Genomic DNA, 22,222 nt, shown 5'->3' with positions numbered 1-22,222 from the left:
CAAGGGTTTCCTTTCTCCACACCTTCTCCAGCATTATTCATGGACTTTTTGATTATAGCTATCCTGACAGATATGAGGCCTCATTGTTGTTTTGATTTGCATTTCTCTAATTATTAGCAACACTGAGCATCTTTTCAGGTGCCTGTTAGTCATCTGTGTGTCTTCTTTGGAGGGATATCTATTTAAGTCTTCTGCCCATTTTTTGATTGGGTTGTTTTATTTTTTTGATACTAAGATGTATAAGATGTTTCTGAATTTTAGATGTTAACTCCTTGTCAGTCACATCATTTGCAAATATTTTCTTCCATTCTGTGGATTATTTTTGTTTTGTTGATGGTTTCCTTTGCTTTGAAAAGCTTCTAAGTTTAATTAGATCCCACTTTACAATTTTTGCCTTTATTTCTTTGCCTTAGGAGATAAATCCAAAAAATATTGCTACGGTTTATGTCATAGTGTTCTGCCTGTGTTCTCTTTTAGGAGTTTTATGGTTTCAAGTCTTAAGTTAAGGTTTTTAATCCATTTTGATTTTATTTTTGTATTTGATGTAAGGAAATGTTCTAATATCATTCTTTTATGTGTAGCTGTACAGTTTTCCCAGCATCGCTTAATGAAGATGTTGTCTTCTCTCCATTGTATGTTCTTGACTCCTTTGTCATAGATTAATTGACCATGGGTGTGTGGGTTTATTTCTGGCTTCTCTGTTCTATTCCATCAACCTATGTGTCTGTTTTTGTGTCAGTACTGTGCTGTTTGTATTGGTATCTTTGTGGTACAGTCTAAAGTTAGGAAGTGTGATTCCTCTCTGTGGAAAATCATTTGTGCCAACTTTATTAATCCCTCACGGTTTTGTACTGCTGTTGCTTTTATCTAAGTCCTCCTGTAGATGTGTGTGTTTGTGTATTTAGAGGCTCTCTGATTCCAGTGGTTTTTAAATATGTTGTTACAATACCACTCAGTACCAATTTTCATAGCTTTTAATTACCCTTCATATCTGATGGGGCAATGGTGTTTTTTACTCCTTTGCATAGTGTTATTTTGGCTACTCTTGCACTGCTATTTTTTACATAAATTTTAGATTAGTTTTATAGAAATCTATGAAAACATCTGATTGTGTTGTTAATCCCAAATGCACTGCCTTTACACATTAATTTTAGGAGACTCTGTCTTTAGATACTGAGTTTTCTTATCCACAAAATTATATAGTTGTCTACTTATTCATGTCTTCTTTCTCTTTCAAAATGTTTTTATAATTTTCTTTGTAAAGACCTTGTTTTGTTTTTTTCTTACGGACATAATATTATCCTCACACTATTGCGGATAAGACTTTTTTGAGATATGTTTTCCTGGTTGGTTCTCATTAAAATTAGGCATAGTATTTGTTGATTTTATATGGAGTGACCAAATGAATATTCCTATTAGTTTAATAGTTTTTCTTTAGATTCTTTTGGATTTTTATGTAGCTAGTAATATTGTCAATAACTAAAGAAATTTTTTTTTCTTGCATTAGCTAGGTCTTTGCAATGCTGTGTTAAATTGTAGAAATGATACCAGGCATATGTATGTGACAGCTGACCTAAAGTTTCATCATTTATTTATGGTGTGCTATGTTTTTAATAGACACATTTTATCAAGGTAAAGGAATTACTAGAGAGTCTTAGTTTAAGATGGTTTTGCTTTTTGACTTTTTTAGTTTTTTTTTTGTAATTAATGAATGTTTAATTTTATTAAACAGCTTATTGTATACAGTGAGATTTTTTTCTTCACCATGTTAACATAGTGAATTGTACTGATGGGCTTTTTAAATCAACTTCACTGAGTTATAAAGTCTGTCTATAACATATGTCCATTTTAGGTGTGAGGTTTGATTTGTTTTGACTGTTATTACACCCATGTAACCCATTTCACAATTAAGATAGAGAAAATGTCCAGCAACACAGAAAGTTTCCTCAGGCACCTTTGCACTCAGTTCCCCAGCTTGCTACACTAGGCAACTGCTGATTTGATTGTAGTTACTGTAAATTAGTCCCACTTGGTCTTGAACTAGAGAGGAAAGGAATGGTACAGTGTACACGTTTGTATGACTGGCTTCTTTGACTCAGCATGATATTGTGATCCATCTGCATGCTTATATGTGACAGCAATGTACCAGTTGCTTTATGGTTGTTGCAAAGTTTGTTTACATGTTCTTCTGTTGGTTGGTATTTGTTTCTAGTGGGTAGCTATTAAAGCTGCTGTGAATTTTTGTGTTTAAGTCTTCATGTGGACATATGTTGTCATTTTTCTTTCTAGTAGCAGAATTCTTGGGTTATATGGTATATATTGGTTATATGTATGTATATATGTGTATGTTGTGTGTATATATGTACACATATACACATATGCACGTGTATGTTGTATACATGTACATTGTGTGTATGTTGTATATATGAATGTTGCATATATGGGTATATTGGGTTATATGGTATATGTTGGATTATATGGTTTATATACATATATGATGTACATGTAAGTGTATGTTTAAATTTTTTAGAAGTACCAGTCTTTTCCAGTGTGATTGTGGCATTTTACATTCACACCTGCAGTGTGAGCAAATTTGAGTTGCTTCACATACTTAGCAACACTTGTTACTGTCAGTCTTTTTAGTCATTCTACTGGATTTTCATAGTTTCTCCTTACGGTTTTAAATTTTATTTCCCCAATGACTAATGATGATCATCTTTTTGTCTGCTTTTTGATCATATAATTTCTTTTGTGAAGTATCTATTCAAACATTTAGTCCAATTTTAAATTTGATTATCTTAGTATAGTGTTTAGATACAAAATCATTAATATATGTATATATTATATATACCTACATATGTACATGTATATACATACGTATATAAATGATTTTCATATATATTGTTCCTCAATCTATAGCTTCTCCTTTAATTTTTGTGGAATAGAACTTACAAATTTTGGACTGCAGCTCATTTCTTTTTCATTTAACATTTTTTTTTTTTTTAGATTGCTTAACTTAAAAAATACAGATTCACAGGATATTGAAGAGCTGATATAGAGGTCACATCTATCCTTCATTAAGTTTCCCCCCAAAGTTGCATCCTACATAGAGTACAGTATCAAAATCAGGAATTTGGCATTGGTACAATGTGTATGTGTTGGTCATCTTATGACATTTGTAATTTGTGTAACCACAGCTGAATCAAGACATAGAACTGTTCCATCAGTAAAAAGATTTCGCCCTCATGCTATCCCTTTATAGTTGCTCTAATCCATTTCCCCTCTCCTAACCATGTACAACCTCTGGCAACAACTAATCTGTTTTCCATCTATTTTATTCTGTCATTTCAAGAATGTTGTGTAAATGGAATAATATAACAGCTGACCTATGGATACTGGTGTTTTTTTCACTTAGCATGGTGCCCTTAGTCTATTTAAGTTATGTATCAGTAGTTTAATTTTAGTGCTGAGTAGTACTACATGGCATGGATGTACAGCAGTTTTAATTGTTCACCTATTGAGGGATATTTTGGTTCTTTTCAGATTTGGGCTATTAATACAAAGCTGTTAGGAGCAGTCATTTGTAAGTTTTTGTGTGGACATGTTTCATTTCTCTAGGATAAACGCCCAGGAGCACAATTTCTGGTTGAAGTATATATTTAGTTTTATAAGAAACTGCCAAACTGTTTTCCAGAGACACAATTTTATTTTAGATTCCCACTGACAATGTATTGAAGACCTAGTTTCGCTGCACCCTCTCCAGCACTTGATATTGTCACTGTTCTGTTTGTTTATTTTGGCTGTTCTGGTAAGAATGCAGAGATATTTTACCATGGCTTTAATTTGCATTCCCTAAATACCTAGTAATATTGATAGTCTTTTTATGTGTGTGTGTGTGGCTTGTTTTTGGTTTTTGTTTTTTTTTTTTTTTTTGGTCATTGTCCTCTTCAGTGAAATGTTTGTCTACATCTTTTCCCCACTTCCTAATTGTGTTTGTGGTTTTCATAGGGTTTATGGGTTTTTTGCTGTTGTTTTGGTCTTTTTTTACTGTTGAGTTTTGAGAGTTCTGTATGTATTTCAGGTGCTAATTCTTTGTTGGGTGTGTGGTTTGCAGATGTGTTCTTCCAGTTCATGGCTTGTTTTTACATCCTTTAACAGGGTCTTTTCAAGAGCAAAGTTTTAAATTTTGATCAAATTAGTGTTGGTTTTTTGTTTGTTTGTATCATACTTTTCATGTCATGGTTAAGAACTATTCACTGAGCCCCATGCCTTGAATATTTTCTCCTGTGTTAATTAAGATACTTATAATTCTATATTTACATTTAAATATGATTCATTTTGAGGTAATGTTTTCATATTATGTGAGATTTGGGTTGAGGATGGTGGTTTTTCATATGAATAGCCAATTCCTTAAGCTCCAGTTGGTGAAAAGTCTATCCTCCATTGAATTGTTTTTGCATCATTCTCAAAAAAATCGTTTGGGTCTATTGCTGGGTTCTGTGTTCTGTTTCATTGGTTAAAGCTTTATTCTATTCACTGATAACAAAGTCTTGGTTACTGTAACTATAAAGTCTTGAAATAGGGTATAGTAATTCTTCTGTGCTTTTTTGTCTTTGTTATAGCTATTCTAGTTTCTTTGCCTTCCGTATACTTTTTAGAGAAATCTTGTGGCTTCAAAAGAAATCTTGCTGGGATTTTGTTAAGAATTGAACTAAATATTTGGAAACATACAGGGCGTTGGAGCTCCTCATTACAGCATGGCAAGGGTGGAAGTCAGCGTGGCTCTTAGTCTTGGCTGACAGCAGTGGGAATGGGGACTGTAGCTTCTTCTGTGCTGTTCAGCTAGGATGGGTTAACTATGGTCTAAACCTTCTGTCTTGCTGCCTGTCTCTTTCTTGGCTCTTGTGATTAAGAGAGGAGGCTTTCCTTGTCTTACCATTGACATTTCTGGGGTGCTGGCTTCTCCAGTATTCAGTTTGCAATATTTGAGGCAAAAAGAAAACCCAGGGAGCTCATCACTATATTCTACTTTGAGTCCCAAGTCCCTAGCGTTTGTACCTTCTCTCCAACTTTCACAACTTTTAATGTATATTTGTTTTATATATAATCCAGTCTTTAGTTGTATTTAGTGAGAGTAATAGGGAAGGTCAATCTTTCCTTTTTTTCCTGCAGACTGAAGTCCAATTGATTTTTGTATTATTACAATACTGTTTTATCTCAGAGATAAACACAACTTGGATAAATGCATACCCCCATCACACTGCTATACTGAATGTAAAAAAATATTTATGATTTTACTTATGAGCTCATGTATGACATTTGTATATAGTATCAGTATGTACTATCCTTTTCTGATTTCAGTGTTAAGCTCTATACAAACCTTAGAAAATTAGTTGGGTACATTTCCTTCTGTTTCCATTCTGTGTATTCTATATGACTGTAGAAATCCATCCTATTTATATAGTTAGGTTTGTATTACACTGGTATGTCTATTTTATACAGACTTGCCAAGAATATCTACATCTGACAAACACCCACTCCAAAATCGTCACCGCACAAGTTCATTCTAAACCCAATGTCCTTCCTGGCTGTGGAGTTAAATTTCTTCTGTGCTCCCATGTCAAATCTTTCATAATTTTCCTGTATCCTCATCATACTGTGTTGTCATCATGAGTCAGTTTTTCAGGTTTCCCCCAGAACAAAGAAGTGTGAGATACGAATTAACATGCATTAATCTTTTACTTAGCGTCCTCCCTCTTATATCCAGAATTATGATTAAAATGTGAGCCATGCCAAAGTGTTTCCTTTGCCTTGGCAGCATCTAATGAATATCAGTAACTCACAAGACATTTGAAAGCATTCAATAAAAGAGCAGATCAAGTGCTTTACAGAATATCCAGCACATAGTTGGTACTGTGGAAAAAACTGCCAGTCAACAATCCTCTGATGGCATTACAGGGTTTTCTCTGAACTTTCTTCATCTCCCATCTCAATACTCTTGGGCTTACCATACATTTTGGAAAAGTCATGTATATTTTGATATGATGGTAGATAAAACATATTTCCAAAACAGATAGCGGACATTTTTATCCCCAGTAGAAGATTGATACTATCTTTGAAGAATTTTTTTTTGGCTGTGATACTTTTTTTTTTTTTTAAATCAAAATACAGTCAGTTACAATGTGTCAACTTCTGGTGGACAGCACACTGTCCCAGTCATGCATATACATACATATATTTTCATACTTTTTTCATTAAAGGTTATTACAAGATATTGATCATATTTCTCTGTGCTATACAGCAGAAACTTTTCAAAATCTATTTTTAATATGTAGTTGCAGTCATCTGTAAATCTCAAATTCCCAAATTTATCCCTTCCTACCCCCTTTCCCTGGTAACCATAAGTTGTCTACCATGTCTGTGAGTCTGTTTGTAGATGAGTTCATAGTGTCCTTTTATTTAGGATTCCACGTATGAGTAATATCATATGGTATTTTTCTTTCTCTTTCACCTCACTTAAAATGGTGATCTCTAGGTCCGTCCATGTTGCTGCATGTGGCATTGTTTTATTATTTTTATGGCTTAGTAGTATTCCATTGTAGAAATACACCACAACTTTATCCAGTCATCTGTCAGTGGACATTTAGGTTGATTCCATGTTTTGGCTGTTGTATATAGTGCTTCTATGAGCATTGGGGTGCATATATCTTTTCAAATGAGAGTTCCCTTCAGGTACATACTCAGGAGTTGGGATTGCTGGATCATATGGTAGGTCTGTTTTTAGTTTTTTGAGGACTCTCCATATTGTTTTTCATAATGTCTACACCAAGCTACATTGCCCACAGCAGTGTAGGAGGGTTCACTTTTCTCCACATCCTTTCCAGCATTTATCATTCATGGACTTTTCAATGGTGGCCATTCTGACTGGTGTGAGGAGGTACCTCATTGTAGTTTTGATTTGCATTTCTCTGATAATGAGCGATATTGAGTATTTTTTCATGTGCTTATTGGCCATTTGTATGTCTTTATTGGAGAATTGTGTGTTTAGGTCCTGTGCTCATTTTTGGATTGGGTTGGTTGTTTTTTTTGTTATTAAGTTGTATGAGCTGCTTATATATTCTGGAAATTAAGCCTTTGTCAGTCACATCATTTGTAAATATTTTCTCCCATTCCATAGGTTGTCATTTTGTTTCACTTATGGTTTCCTTTGCTGTGCAAAAGCTTATACATTTAATTAGGTCCCATTTGTTTATTTTTGCTCTTATTTCTATTGCCTGGGTAGAATGCCCTAGGAGAACATTGCTAAGATTGATGTCAGAGAATGTTTTGCCTATGTTTTCTTCTGGAAGATTTATCATGTCTTGTCTTATATTTAAGTCTTTAAGCCATTTTGAGTTTATTTTTGTGTATGGAGTGAGGGAGTGTTCTAACTTCATTGATTTACATGCAGCTGTCCAATTTTCCCAACACTACTTGCTGAAGAGACTATCTTTTCTCCATTGTATGTTCTTGCCTCCTTTGTCAAAGATTAATTGACCGTAGGTCTGTGGATTTATTTCTGGGCTCTCTGTTTGTGTTCCATCGATCCATATGTCTGTTTTTATGCCAATACCACGCTGTTTTGATTACTGTAGCTCTGTAGTATTTTCTGAAGTCTGGGAGGGTTATGCCTCCAGCTTCATTCTTTTTCTTCAATACTGCTTTGGCAATTCTCGGTCTTTTATGATTTCATATAAATTTTAGGATTGTTCTAGTTCTGTGAAAAATGTCCTGGGTAATTTGATGAGGATCACATTAAATCTGTAAATTACCTTGAGCAGTATGGCCATTTTAATGATATTGAGTCTTCAAATCCAAGAGCATGGGATATCTTTCCCTTTCTTTAAGTCATCTTTAATTTCCTTAATCATTGTTTTGTAGTTCTCTGTATCATTGAAGAATTGTAGGGCAAAGACATTTATGTAAATTCCTAAGGTAGATATGACTCTAGAACTCAGCATCTTTACAAACTTAGAGGTCTCCTCTATCCAAACTTCCTTCAAAAAATGTAGTGTTCTAGGGATAAAATTCCAAGAGAGGAGAAAATTAAAAATTGTTGTGTCTTAGAAAATTGTTAAATGATCATCACTATTTCATGTAGGCATTATATATTAAGTATTTTTTTGTGGTAACCAGTGAGTTGATATACTTTGTTACAGTGAAAATTTATTATACATACAGAAACAAAATGATAGAATTGAGAGTTAGGAGCCTCAGATACATGCTAGTCAAGCCTCATTTCACTTACAGGAAGGAAAATTGAGGGCAACAGAAGTCACATATTGCTTAAACCACCTTCAGATTTCCTTCTCAGAGATGTTCACACAAGACCCTCTGATGGGCTTAAACTTACATTGTATGCGTTCCTATAAGCTAAAGATTTTGTTGTCTAAGGTTCCTGTACATCATAGTTGAATAGAATAGTGATGTTCACCTGGTAAATAATGTTCAAAAATCAGCTGTTACTCTGATAGAGTCACTGGAACTTGACTTTAATCCCATTTAAAGAGAAGGTTTCACTCTAAAGTTGATGGAAGTACTGTGGCTCTATATGAAAGATACTGTCACTAAACTGCAAAATGCCCTTGCTATGCGATGATAGGACTTCTGAGACAAGGAGTGTTAGGAGCAGCATTACGGAGAGTATCCAGCTTGTAATTGCAGAGGTCTAACCACAGTTCAGCTGAGCAAAACAATTACATGTAGAATAAACGGCAGTTCATTGAGGAATAAAGTCATTGTGAGAGTGTGTATGTATGGTTTACATGTATGGTACAGATGTATACACATTTACATGTGTAATATACATACGTACAGCATAAACGTTTCCTTTATATGGTTTTTAAGTCCAGTTATTTTAATGTTAACAAATTACAGCCTCTGGGTCATAGAACATACTTTTCAATCCGTACTACTTGTAAACTTACTTGGCCAGGTATATTTTTCCAATTTTTTATTGTAAATAATGAAACAGTACAGATCTTCACACATGGAATTTTTCCTTTTTTTTAGTATTTAAAATTAGTTTGTGAGGGCTAATGTAACAAAGCACCACAAACTGAGTGACTGAGAACCACAGAAATTGTCACATTTCTGGAGGCTAGAAGTGTGAGGTTGAGGAGTGTGGACAGGGCAGTGCTCCCTCTGACGGCTCTGTCTGTCCAGGTCTCTCTCCTGCCTACAAGTAGGTAGCTCCTTGGCTTCGGAGTGTAACTCTAATCTTTACACGTTCTTCTTGTATGTGTATGTGTCCTCAAACTTCTCCTTTTTATAAGGACATCAGTCATACTGGATTGGGAATCACCCTACTCTGGTACAACCTCATCTTAATTATATCTACAAAAACTCTATTTCCAAACAAGGCTGCATTCTGAGGAACTGTGGATTAGAACCTCCACATACGGATTTGGGGGGACACAGTTGAGTCCATAACAAAAATAATTTCATTAGCATTAACTTCTAAAAAAGGAATTCCCCCCTCAGAACAAAGGCTATTGCTAGATAGCACTTAAAGTTTTCTTGAAAATTAAAGTTTTCACCATCATCAGCTATATAACAGTGTCTGATTCATGACATCCTCAAAATCCTCGGTAATTATTTTTTATATCATTAAAATTAATATCATTATTCTAATACTTGCTAATTTTATAATCATGATTAGGCATAGTTTTAATAAATTAGACCATTTTCCATGCTTATTTACCATTGTTATATTCTGATTTGTGAATTATCTAGTCACATTCTTGACCATTTATTTATTGGGGTATTAGTGTCATTTTTATAGACATGCAAGAGTTCTGTATACACTGAGCGTATTAATAAACATGTTTTCAGCGAACGTATTTTAATTTTTCTATACAAAAGTACTAACAACAAATTTATCAAACATTTCTTTTTGTTATCTTTTATTTCTATGTTTGAGCATATCTTATTCCATGAGGTTAACAAATACTCCTTTCTATTTTTACTTTTTCTTTAGTTATTTTATATTTAATTATCTAATACACTTGGAACCTCATGGGAAATGTATGAGATACAAATGAAGATTCCAAATACTTAACCTATGTTCTAAGCATTATTTATTGACTGGTGTTTCTCTTTTTCTTTTATAACAATATGTCCTTCTTTACCATTGAGTTCTTAAGTATCAGGGTATATTACTTAGCTATGTTTTATGTTTCATTGATCTTTTAATCTGTTATTTTGCTAGGACTATAATGTTTTTACTAGTATAGACTTTTAATATTTGTGTAGCTTCTCACAAATCTTTTAAAAAATCTTAGATGTTTTCACTTGTTTATTAATCTGTTTATGCTTGAACTTAGGCTAATGAGGAAATAGGGTAATTTCAAGTTACAACACCTTTTCATTAGGATTTTAACTGTTATATCTATAAATCTGTTAAAAAATTTATCTTCCCTACACAGAAATATGAAATAATAGTTTTCTTTATACAGATTTTAAAATAATTCTATAGAGTGGTATGGTTTATGTAAGGTTATTAATTGAGTGCTCAGCAAACATTTTTTTGGTGGTTTACTCTATGTCAGGAATGTAATAGAAGTTAACAAAGAGATTAAAAAATGAACTAACATCAAGGTGCTTGTCTGGCAGGCATTGCAGATAAGGAAACTGAAAGGTTGATTAGCCAAGAGGAATGCACAGTGTACAGTGCTCACGTACAAGGACCAGTAACCCCTGAAAAACGACCATTTTCAGGAGAGAGTGTTATGCTTTAACTGAGTTTTGGAGGCCGTCAGGCAGTTAGGTAGGTGAAGGAGAGAACTTGTTTTAGGTGAAGGAAACTGAAAATGCGAAGGCACACATCTCAAAGAGCATGGCGTGGAAACAAAATGGTGAGAATTTAATTGTGGCCAAAGTGTAGGATGTGAATGAGGACTCGTGAGCCGTGAACTTGCAGTTAGACACAGATCTCATTTTCTCAAGTGGGCATTGGGTGACATTGGTGGGTTTTAAAAAAGGGAAGTGACGTGACCATATTTATATTTTAGAAAGGTTTCAAAGGGGAGAATATAGCATAGGGACAAGAAGAGTCAAAATGAACAAAAAGCGTTCATTGATAATTAGTAAAAATATGTATTCAGTGAACAAATGAATGAGCATTGAATGAATCAATAAATGAAAAGGTAAAATGTATTACAAGATTTAGCAACTGAAAAATAATAACTTTGGTAAGATTACCTTTATTCAGTGGGATGGTTGACAAAGAAGCCAGTTAGAATGGGAGATGATGTCAAAGTACTGGATATTTGAAGTCAGAACTAGTGGCATTGTTTTCTAGACTAGTTATTTCTAGTTAGTAGGAAATAACTTGTTGTTGTTAAAATACATTTATGTATTGGTTATATATTCACTTTGCTACCTATTTTATTAATCCTGATAGTTTTCTAGGAGTTTGGTTTGCTTTGTTTTCTGGGTATAATACTGCAGTTCCTAAAAAAATATATATAATAACTTTGTATTATACCTTTCAGCCTTTGTTGTTTATTTATGTCTTGTGTTTTAGTATATTGGTCATAATTTTGAGAAATAAGTTAAAATATAGTAGTAGTGGACTTCTTGCTTTTAACAACAGGGATACCCTAGTATTTTATACTTAAGTTGATGATTCTGAAAGATGTTTTTAGCATATTAAGCTTAAGATTATTCCAGTCTTATTTTAAATAGGTCAAAAATTTATTTAGAAGGTTTGGAATTTTATAATATGAAGTGTGTGTTCCTTTTAAAATGCAAATACTTTTTTTTCTGACCAGTTAATATGTCATGTTAAATTAGTCTATAATTTTGTATCATGCCTGTGAAAAAATCTTTATGGATATTATACATTATTCTTCTGACAAAATGCTGAATTTTATTTTTTGTATTTTATGCAGTATTTAAAAATATTTATGAGCATAAATAAGATTGGCTTTATTCCTTTATGTTGTGCTTTACCCTGTTTTATATTCAAAGATAGAACCCCGGGATACTGTAAAATATTTAAAATAGTGAACAACAATATTTAGTTATGGTAGTTCATAAATTATTGAGTCAGGAGAACAAATAGATTTCAGACTATTGATAAAGGACATCATTCAGTAACATGACTGGGCAAATCCTTCTCTCTCTGGGGCTCATCTGTAGAAATGAGAAGTTTGGACCAAATGAACTCTAAGGTCACTCCAGTTCTAGCTTTTTCCTAACTGGTATTCATAGAGAAATCTCTCCAGCTTTATGCTATAAACAGTAATACTTCGTAGGGTAGGAATGGACCATGCTGTGATGACCCTGGCAGATGTAGACTTTTGTTTCAAAAAGAAACAAACAATTTGTTAGTCCATCGTTGAGCTACTTGAGCCCATGAACAGTTGAAAACTGAGAAATGTTGACCTTGTGGTTTATCTTAAATTGTACTGGAGAACTGTGGACCAACCACCCCTCACTGGCTTGTTCAGCTTACCTGAAACTGGATCTAAAGGGCTGCAGATGGGGGATCCGAAGCCCTGGATTTGTGTCCCACTTCCGTCACTTTTTGGCTTTGTGATTTTTAAGTCTTTTAACCCCATCAGGCATCAGTTTTGTTACTTGCAAGATGAAATATATTTAATTAATCCTTTAGTTCCCAAGTTCTAAGATATGAGAAGCCATAAATAATCTTTAATAAAAATATCTTTATTATATATAGTCATCTGAGGTTTACCTTCACATATATTGATCTCAGCTGATCCTCTCTACAATGTTTGGAGGCAAAAAGCAAAAGCATTTAGTGACCTTATTTCAAAGTTAGGGCTAGACTCCAGCCTCCAGAGAATTTGGTAGTTTGCCCAATGTGCTTTTAGTGAGTGGCAGAGCCCCAGCTGGAGCCTAGGAATTCTGGTTCTTCAACTGTTCTTTTCTTGATATGACACGCTTGTCTTTCATTATCCCATAATCGTCCTTGTACACTTTTCAAGCATCCTGGTACATTTTCCAGCTCTTTAAATTGTGAGGACCAACTATCCTTTTTCCCTTGGGGGTCAGCTTTGAAATGCTGTTCATTGAGGATTTTAAACAATGTAACACTAACACTTTTTTTTTCATGTGTATGTTTAAATGATTTCTTGAAAAGTACTCCATCTAACATTTATCCCTTCTTTTCCTGATTCTTTTTCAGATAGCAGTTCTGTGGATGAAAAGGTTTTAAATCATACTTTTTCTTCCTCCCCCCGAGGGATCTTGTCTTTTGTACATGTTTGTTTGTGACATATTAGACCTGTTTTGGTTCTTCTGTTTTAGCTGTGAAATGTGCATGTTATCCCAGCTTTCCATTCTTTGGTTGTCCTTTAAGTGTGCCCCGATATGTTGCATCCACCAGGAGGTTACACCTTGCCAGCTTCGCTTCCTTGAGCTTATACTTGCCAACCTAGGGGTCTGCTACGGTCAAACTCACATCTGTTCTTCAGTCTGGCTAATCATGACCTCCCTGACTGATTAATGATCTTCACTGCACATACCAAGTTTTAAGGGCAAATAGTATTTGGAATATATTTCCCTCAACTCTGCCAGTGCTTTGGTTGAAATGCTGACGGCTAATTTCAAAACCTCCACTCACAAAACCAGTCGCTTTGACTTGGAGCTGACCCTGCTTAGCATCTGTCATACTAGGTGTTACGTGTCTAGTGCAGTTGACCGTGTTCCAAATTCATGTGTACACAGCTCTGGTGTGCTAAAAGCCTCTTTGTTTTGTTCTGTTTTTTTCTCCATCTTCATTTAAGGCTCGAATAGTAAGTGGCAATGATTTGGATGCTTCCAAATTCTCTGCACTACAGGCGTTTGGTGGGTAAGTACATTCATAATCTTCCTACTTCATTTCATTCATCAGTGGTACTTGCCTATGCTCTCAGCATACATATTTTGAGCACAGAATGTTGCATGACTCTGTAATTAGCTTGCCTCATTGTTGCTTTTTTTCACAGTGAAATAGCTTTTGTAGTGTTTTTTTAAAAAGTAATGTACAGATTCATGTATATTTATGTTTAATTACGTGTATGTGTGTGTGTGTGTATATATATATATATATATATAAGAAAACTGAAATCATTTAACCAGAATAGACATTATCATTCCATATTCAAATACAAACATATAATTTTATATTAGTGAGTTCACATTAATACAATGAATACTGTGTTTTGATCTGCTTGTTGGTACTTAATGATATGTATGTGCATGAACATCTTTCTATGTCAGTAAGTCACTGAACGTAAATCTTCACCGTTATTTTCTACAGTTGCATTTAATCAGTGTATAAAAGTCTTTAAAATTTAGTCCCAAAATAATGTATTGATTATATTTTCAATGTGAAATATTCAAACGAGATGATCTCCTTTAATGCCTGTAGTGATACGTTGGTATCTGTTTGGTATGCATGTGGATAGGCCTTTTGTGTGTTTGGGTACATATGTCAGTTCATACAGAAGTAGTTTTGTGTATCTTTGTGCATTTAACATAATATAAGGCCATTCTATACATAAATAAGCACTAACTTAATGCTGACTTTATAGCAGATACTGCTAAAATTGTTTCATATATAATGACTCATTTGATTCTCACAGTGGCCCTGTGAGGTAAGTACTATTCTGATTTGTTATACAAATGAGGAAACTGATGTATAAAGCAGTTAAAAAAATTTCTTCATACAGCTAATAGGTAACAATTAGTATTCAAACACAGAGTTCCAGAGTCTGTGCTCTTAATTACTATGCTATGTTTCATCTGCAGCTTAAAGGTTTCTTTTTCTTTTATTTTATCTTTTTCCCATTTGACAACATACCTTGGAAAACTTTCCACTTCGATATTTATGAATGATGCAAATATTTCAAGACATTTATGTATAATATTTGTTAATTCTTGTATTAATGAATTTTCCATAATGTTTCTAAGTGCCATTCAAAATGATACTATAGCAAACATAAAATGGAGTTTTGCACAGGATTGATAGTTTTTAAAGTGTTGAAATTTGAACACATTTGTGTACAATATAAATAGAAATTTTGATACCTGTTTTAGCGTTCTTAGGGCAAAGAAATAGTCTCACAGTTACATTTTATATTCTCATCCTTTTAAAATGAATCTTCTTAAGTTACATCCACATGCTACTTTAAACATATGAAAAATTTTAGATTTCAAATTCGAAGTTCCTGGAAAGTAACATTTTTTTTGAGATTTTTCAAATAAGTAATCAAGACGTTATTGGTTAAATCTATAAATTCTTCAATGTCCTTTAACTACATGAAGAATTACAATTGTATTATAATGTCACAGTAATTTAAATGTTACCAAGGCATGTGGCAAAAACTCACTATGGATTATCTATAGAAAATTCAGGTAATAAATGGATCACTCTCTCCACACTACACATACTGTCTATCTTTAAGTTTACTAAAAAATAGTGATATTATACAACTAATAAAATGGTTATCTTAGAAAATAAGTTGAATGCCAATGTCATTTTGAAACAAATTTTGTATGTCCTGATCTTAGAGACTCATCTGAGTTTATGATCTTGTTTTCTGCAACTCCTGCCTTTCTGTGGCATCTATCACTTGATAAAAACGTGCTTCTCTGATGTCTGAATATGGAGTTTTGTCTTTGTCAGAGCAACACAGTTAACCTACCTCCATGTTTTTGTGAAGTGTATGCTGTGTCAGTGTTTAGCTAAAACAGGTGATCTTGGCATTTCGCATAGATCCTTTCCATATTATTTTTCCAGAAACTGTCTATTTCAAGAACTTCCCAAGGGATGCTGGAATTATGATGGTATAGAAAAGGGGTGATAATTTTCAGTCATCAAGAGAATCTGTTATTGTCTGAAGGCAGGTGGTTCTTGAAGAACCTGAAGGGTACATTTAAATGCAAGCTTTCAATCACAACCTCTTTCAGAAATATTTTCTCCTTATTTTACTATCCCTATAAATATGAAATGTATATTTTAAGAAAGTGAAATATTGCTGTAATTCTCAATAGTACAATTTCTATTGTCCTGGAACACTGAGACTGGAGCAGACTTTCAAAATAGGGAGCCATTGCTGCCTCCTGACAAGGTTATGGCATCGTTCACTCATCCACCTTCAGCATCCCTCATCAGTTCGAACCCAACCACATCCATCCTCCCCTCTTCTCAAGTGTCAGTAGAAGTCCGATCTATACACACTGAAACCTGATAATGGAGTTAACCGTGCCGCTGATTTCCGCTCATCTCTCTGTGCATTTCCTGTAAGTGTTGCTGGAAAAGACATGCCAGACTTTATTTTTCCTATCTGTCACAGTAAAATTGGAGACTAGGTCTGGAAAAGGAATTAGGAGAGGGAGAGAGAAAAGATATATAGAAAAAGAGAAGGCTGGAAAGACACTTGTTGCAGTGAAATCACTACATTTAACATTTTGCATCTTCGTGGTGTTGTAAGAGTTTGTAAGAGCTGTCATACATGTAAGCTAAGAGTCCTACCAGGAGCACACACCAAGGTGACTAAAGTACAGCGCTTTTGTGGGGGAACCACCTCAGAGAAAGTGGAGAGACAGACAACAGGAGTAGGCGAGTAACACCTTGGACCATAACTGGGACCGATACCTGGGAAAAGAGGGGGAAGGAGGCAGGAGGAGGCATGAGAAGCTTTGAACTGACAGCAATGAGAATGCAGTAAAGTGTCTGTCAGACAGACCAGTGAGGGGTCCAGAGAAAAGGCTGCCTATTGGAGGAGTCACAGACTGAACGTAAGTGGCCAGCTCTGTCATCGCACCAACTTCAGTCATTGATCGGCAGCACCTTGGGAGTGGCCCAGAGGGAGTGCTGAAGTTGATTCTGGAGGTGCGGTAACTGAAAGTTGTCATCCAACTATTCTTTGAAGGTGTTCTCTGAGGGATATCTGAGTGATACTTGCCCATGGCTACCCAGCATCTGATAATTTGATGTCATTTGAATGTCAGTTTGATGACACTGCTTTAGTAAATGATAGCTAAAGAAGTCACAGGAGTACCTTCTCCAAATAGAAATCACTTGTTAAGTGAGAATGCCTCTCCTTTAGTGCTTTGATTGCATTGACTCAATTTCTCATTTCCCTGCATATTTGTAGTCAGTTTTATTAGTTGCATGATAAGGAGCACTTAAAGACCTCTCTACTTTTTTTTTTTTCTTGTCTAGAGATACCAGTCTTGTCTGCTTCAAAATTCAGCAAAGTCTTAATGAAAGTGATGGGGATATGGGAAAGACAGGCTAGGAGAGGAAGTGGTCACCTCTCTTGTTCCCTTTCTTTAGTCATCCAAAGTCTCTGCAGGGTGGTTCTCATGGAACTAAATTCCTTGAGCCTACGTTAGGAAAGATTGATCTTCTGTCTATGGTTTTGAGCTAGGCTGTAGCTGCTTCCCTCAACCCCAGGAAACCATAGAGTGCTTTCCAACCACTATTAGGATTATAGAACCTTGTTAGGAAAAAGGTGATGTTGAGCGACATCAGAAAAAAAGATGAGAGAAAAACAGAGAAATATCATTGAAGGGCGGGACACAGAGATTGACAAATAGAAAAAGAAAGCTTCTGTTTTGACCTCATATTCGAATAGGTAAAATTGCCCCAAAAATATATTAAGTGCCAAGATTTCCAAGGTGGTTCATTTATTGCCATGAAGAAATAACTTCGTGAGTGTGAGCAAGCCAATTATTACCCAGAGTTCTGAACAGTTATTTTGTTCTTAAATTGATCTTGATTTAAATCATAATTTTTGTTTTTGTTACACCTGACGTGAGTTAGATTGTACAATATATGGATATAGCAGGCTTAATACATACTCCTGATGCTCGTCATAGTTCTGACATTGCTTTTGTATTTGTCTGTGGAGTTTAGGATGTTGCATTCTGTCCGCACACCGTCTTCCCCACTACTAGTCTTGACCTCCGTGTTTTGCCAGGGCATGAGACTAGTCACTTAACATGGAAGCAGAGGTTGTTCTTACTCTCCAGGGGCTCTGGACTCCTCTTTTCTTGTAGCAGCAGTCTTTTCTCTGGTAGCTGAGGTCTTTGTTTCATTTTTTTTTTTCCTCCCCTATCTAGCCTAAAAATCAAATTCTTCTCTATCTCCTCAAGTAACTCCCTTACTTCTAAAGGAAAGGTTCAGAAATTCTCAGAAACCTAGACAATGACTGTTTCCATTGCTATAACCCCGTCCCTTCCCTGGGTCAATGGCTCATCCTACATAAACATACCTGCATGCTCTGAACCAAGATTGCCAAGTACTAAGAAAATGGCAGCCCATGTAATAAATAGCTTGTTTTGCTCGCAGTGCCAGGTCACTTTTAGGGGGGAAAATGGCAAGCCTTTTTCTTTGGCTTTTTGATCAGCTGTTCTATGGAAAAGTTCCTCCCACCCCCAGGGGGGGATTTGGTAGAGAAGGCCTTCACTATAGGTTTAGGGACAAGGAGTTAGGATTAGGGATTGTTAATTATTTTAAGGGTTATCAGATGCAAACAGGACCTACTTTCACAATTCATAATTGCACAGCCATTCAATCAGAATGCCCACAATTTTTCACTTACTTTTGTTCAGATTGCCATCAGTCTACTTTTAGCCCTCAATACCTTTTAGCTAGGCAATTGCTAGCTTATCTGGTAACTGATCTTCCTTCAATTTATTCTTCCACACTGAGTCCAGTCTCTACACAGTTAAGATTAGTCTCCTGAAAGCACAGTCCTTTTCTGACTTAAATGTTTGTAATGGCTCCTCATTTCTGTAATGTAAACTGTGCATCTTCCTACGTGGATTTGAATATTCTTCTTAATTTCTGTTTCTCTTTACAGTGAGGAAGTATTACTTCACTTTTCTGTGTTCTTATTTGTGTCATTCCTATGACGTATATTAATTTCTTAAATTGCATAAACTTAACAAGATTCATATCCTTGCTGACCTGATTTTAAATTCTTTAAAGGCATAGAATTGGTCTATTTTACTTAGGTTTCCTTTTGTAAAGCTTATGATAGTGTATTGCCCATATTAGGACCTCATTTGTAAATTAATTTTGTTTTAGAATTGGCAGTATCTTAGGTCAGTTAATCAGAATTACTTCTTAGGAGATTCAAATTCACCGTATTTTAAGAAAATACTATTCCTGAAACACTTGTGGATTCAGGACAGGACACATATGAGAAGTACTGACTTATAAAAGCAGCTTAACACACCCTTCAAACTCAGTGTTACTAAGTCCTTATAGGAAAGAAATAATCAGAATTTTTCTCATGTGAGATGTAACTCTAGTTGGTTAGGAGGCCACTTTGCTTTTAATTGTGAATCCCCTTTTCTCTACTTTGGAGAAACTAGAAAGTTGTATTTAAATTTTATAAAAATCTGCGGTTATGTAATATATAAATTTTATCCCTTCATTCTTCTGTATGAAAACCTGAGCACATTAGACTACTCTAGATTTAAATTCACACTGTATTAAAGATTTTCTCTAATGAACTCTTATGAAAACTTTCTAAAGGAGAACTCTTACGATTAATAATAGAATGACCTTTTTCACCTTGTTCTTTATAAAAGTAATAAAGGGAGTCGTCTTAATCCATTATAGGATGAAGAGAACCTGCCATCTCTTAGCCAACGTCATGCATAACGATGCCAGCGGGTATTCACATCAGCTAGAAAAGAATCTCCTGTGGGGCTGGGGGAGCCCCAACCCCACCATAGACTCGGGATTACGCTCTGCTAGTGCTCAGTGCTCTCTACCTGCAGTCCTCCTGCCAAGCAGGCACATAATAGTCTGTATACTGAAATTTGGCCTAGACATGGAACCTCTTAATTAGGAAAATTGACATCAATAAGGCCACAGACTTTATAAAACCAATGTATCAAAAACTGCCTGCTAAGCCATTAGCTTCCTGTGGCCAAAAAAAGAAAAAAGAAAAAGGCCAATCTATCTAATTTTGGCCTACCACCAACAGTTAGTTTCCTAGTTCACGGTCAACTGAAATGCTTCCTTAGGCTCTTGTAAATTACTCAGGAAACACTTGATATTTCTATTTAGAAAATCTTGGTCATGAGAGTACATTTTGATCTGAGCCACAAAGCCCAGCCACCAGGCTGACTCCTTCAACGTGTGGACCTATGAAACTCCAGGATTACCACTATGGACCCAATTAGTGGGAAATACACTTCGGCATAGTATCTGGGGAAAGATGATCAGGTACTAAGTACAGTCTAAACCAGGCTTACAAACTCCCTAGTTTTCCTGGAGTGGGATTATAAATCATTTCTTTTAAGCATGGTTTTTCCTACATAGACATTGCCAAAGAACTCACAGAAGACATTCAGAAGATTAAATTATCCTGAGCTTCCCAGAGGGAAAAACATGGATCACTGGCAAAATGATGAGTTGGCAGGCTTCCTCAGCATGAGGAGAAATTTCCAACAGTAGGAGCTACCTTTGTAAAAGCTAAATTCTCCTTTTCTAGAAATAGTTAAATAGCTTGGGTGATTGCTTGTTAGAAGGGTTGCAAAGGAAATTTAAATGTCAGATGGCTTGGTTCTTTAAAGCCTCTTACAGTCTTCAGAGTCTTTTACGTCCTGTTCTAATATTCTATCCTATCCTAATATAATCACTTTATCAGATAGGTGTTGTGTAGTAAACCACCCTAAAACGGAGTAGCGTAAACAATGTATCTACAGATCTCATCTGCATTAGCTTATGTGTGTATGGTCAGCTGGACAGAGGCTGGTCCTCACATGTCTTTGGGCATCTGCATGTACCTGGGCAACAGAGGGGGTTGGGCTGTATGTCACTCGACATCCAGCTGGCCAGTCCAAGCTCATTCATAGGACAGTGACAGTATTCTAAGAAAGCAAGTGGAAACATGCAAAACTACTTTAAACCAAGGCTGGAACTAATAGCCAGAAATTTGGCTACATTCTGTTGTCCAAGAAAAGTAATAAATTTAGTTCAGATTCAAGGATCATGGAAATAGACCCTGACTCTTTATAAGAGGAATGAACTGAAGTCATTTTTTTGTGATCTATAATTATGTATACCTATAATTAAATATTATTCAAAATTACATACTTCTCATAATTTGAAGAAGATAGAATGTTTCATATATTTACCTTCACTTACAATATGATTTTTTTCTGTACTTAGAATAATTTTTTTTAAAATTACCATGAAAATACCAGAATATTCTACTTGGTGTTTAACCAGTTACCTCAGCTGCAATACAGGATAAAGGAAGACTTACTTTCCAGTGGATAAAGTGCTCTGAAAATTTACGAAAGAAAAATAGTTCCACTTTGTAGCTATCAGGGCAGACTTTATGGAGAAGATGGCATTGAATTGGGATTTGAGGTTGGGGTGGGATTTTGATATGTGGATAAGGAAAAGGCAGACCAAGAACCAGGATAAAAACTTAAACAGCGTCACGGACAAGAAAATGTCCTGGACAGTAACGTGTCAGAGGATGTGAAGGATAAAGTGGGAGATGTCTTTGGACGAGTAAGTTGAAATTCTGAATTCCTGACTATAGTCATTAAATATATTAGTCATTGGAATAATATGTCTGTAACTTTGAATACCTGCAGCTTGTGAAAATGACTGAGTTGTTCTGGGAACGTAGTGGTTGAACAATAACTACTAGATGATAATGACAGAGGGAGACTTTATGAATTTATAGTCACAGAACTGTATAGTTTTCATTAATCAGAGCAGACCCACCTGCCAAAATTACAAGAAACTTAATTTTTAGAGAGACATTAGTCTTTGGAAGCAAGTGCACTCAGGCGTAGCAGACGTGTCCTATGCTTTGAATACTTTTACATAACTCTGTCAACTGCGATAAACATCGCTGTAGCTCCTGCTCATTATCTTGATGTTGAGACTCGAAGGTCCTAGGTAGGAAGAGCCAAAGCAGAGACCAGTAGGAGCCACTGATGCTCAGAATGATCTGAGTATAAATCTTTTCACAAAGTGACACCATCTGCCACATAATCTTTACTTAAAGATCTCTTCAGGAAACAATACTCTAAATAGTTGTTCCAGAATCACACAGTGACAACTACAGAATCTCGTGTTTCAGAAGAATCCCCAACGTTAATGATAAGATGCATTTATTTGTTTCTAGTGTAGGAAGTACTAAAACTATAGAGCAGGAGTGAATGAAACCACAGACTGTATACA

General features: G+C 35.2%; 1 protein-coding gene across 5 annotated transcripts in view; it reads left to right on the top strand.

Annotated features, from left to right (window-relative positions):
- The window catches only part of UNC13C (unc-13 homolog C), a 599,855-nt gene that overhangs the window by 222,110 nt on the left and 355,523 nt on the right, over positions 1 to 22,222 (top strand). For all 5 annotated transcript variants that reach the window (XM_064485583.1, XM_064485584.1, XM_064485586.1 and 2 more), the window contains 2 exons: positions 13,193 to 13,215; positions 13,794 to 13,858. In XM_064485583.1, coding sequence (XP_064341653.1) covers positions 13,193 to 13,215; positions 13,794 to 13,858 — 88 coding nt within the window. The remainder of the gene's footprint in view (positions 1 to 13,192; positions 13,216 to 13,793; positions 13,859 to 22,222) is intronic.

Source organism: Camelus dromedarius, chromosome 5, assembly GCF_036321535.1.
Source record: "Camelus dromedarius isolate mCamDro1 chromosome 5, mCamDro1.pat, whole genome shotgun sequence".
Lineage (NCBI taxonomy): Eukaryota > Metazoa > Chordata > Mammalia > Artiodactyla > Camelidae > Camelus > Camelus dromedarius.
The sequence above is the reverse complement of the archived record's forward strand: the minus strand, read 5'-3'. Positions and strand labels throughout refer to the sequence as shown.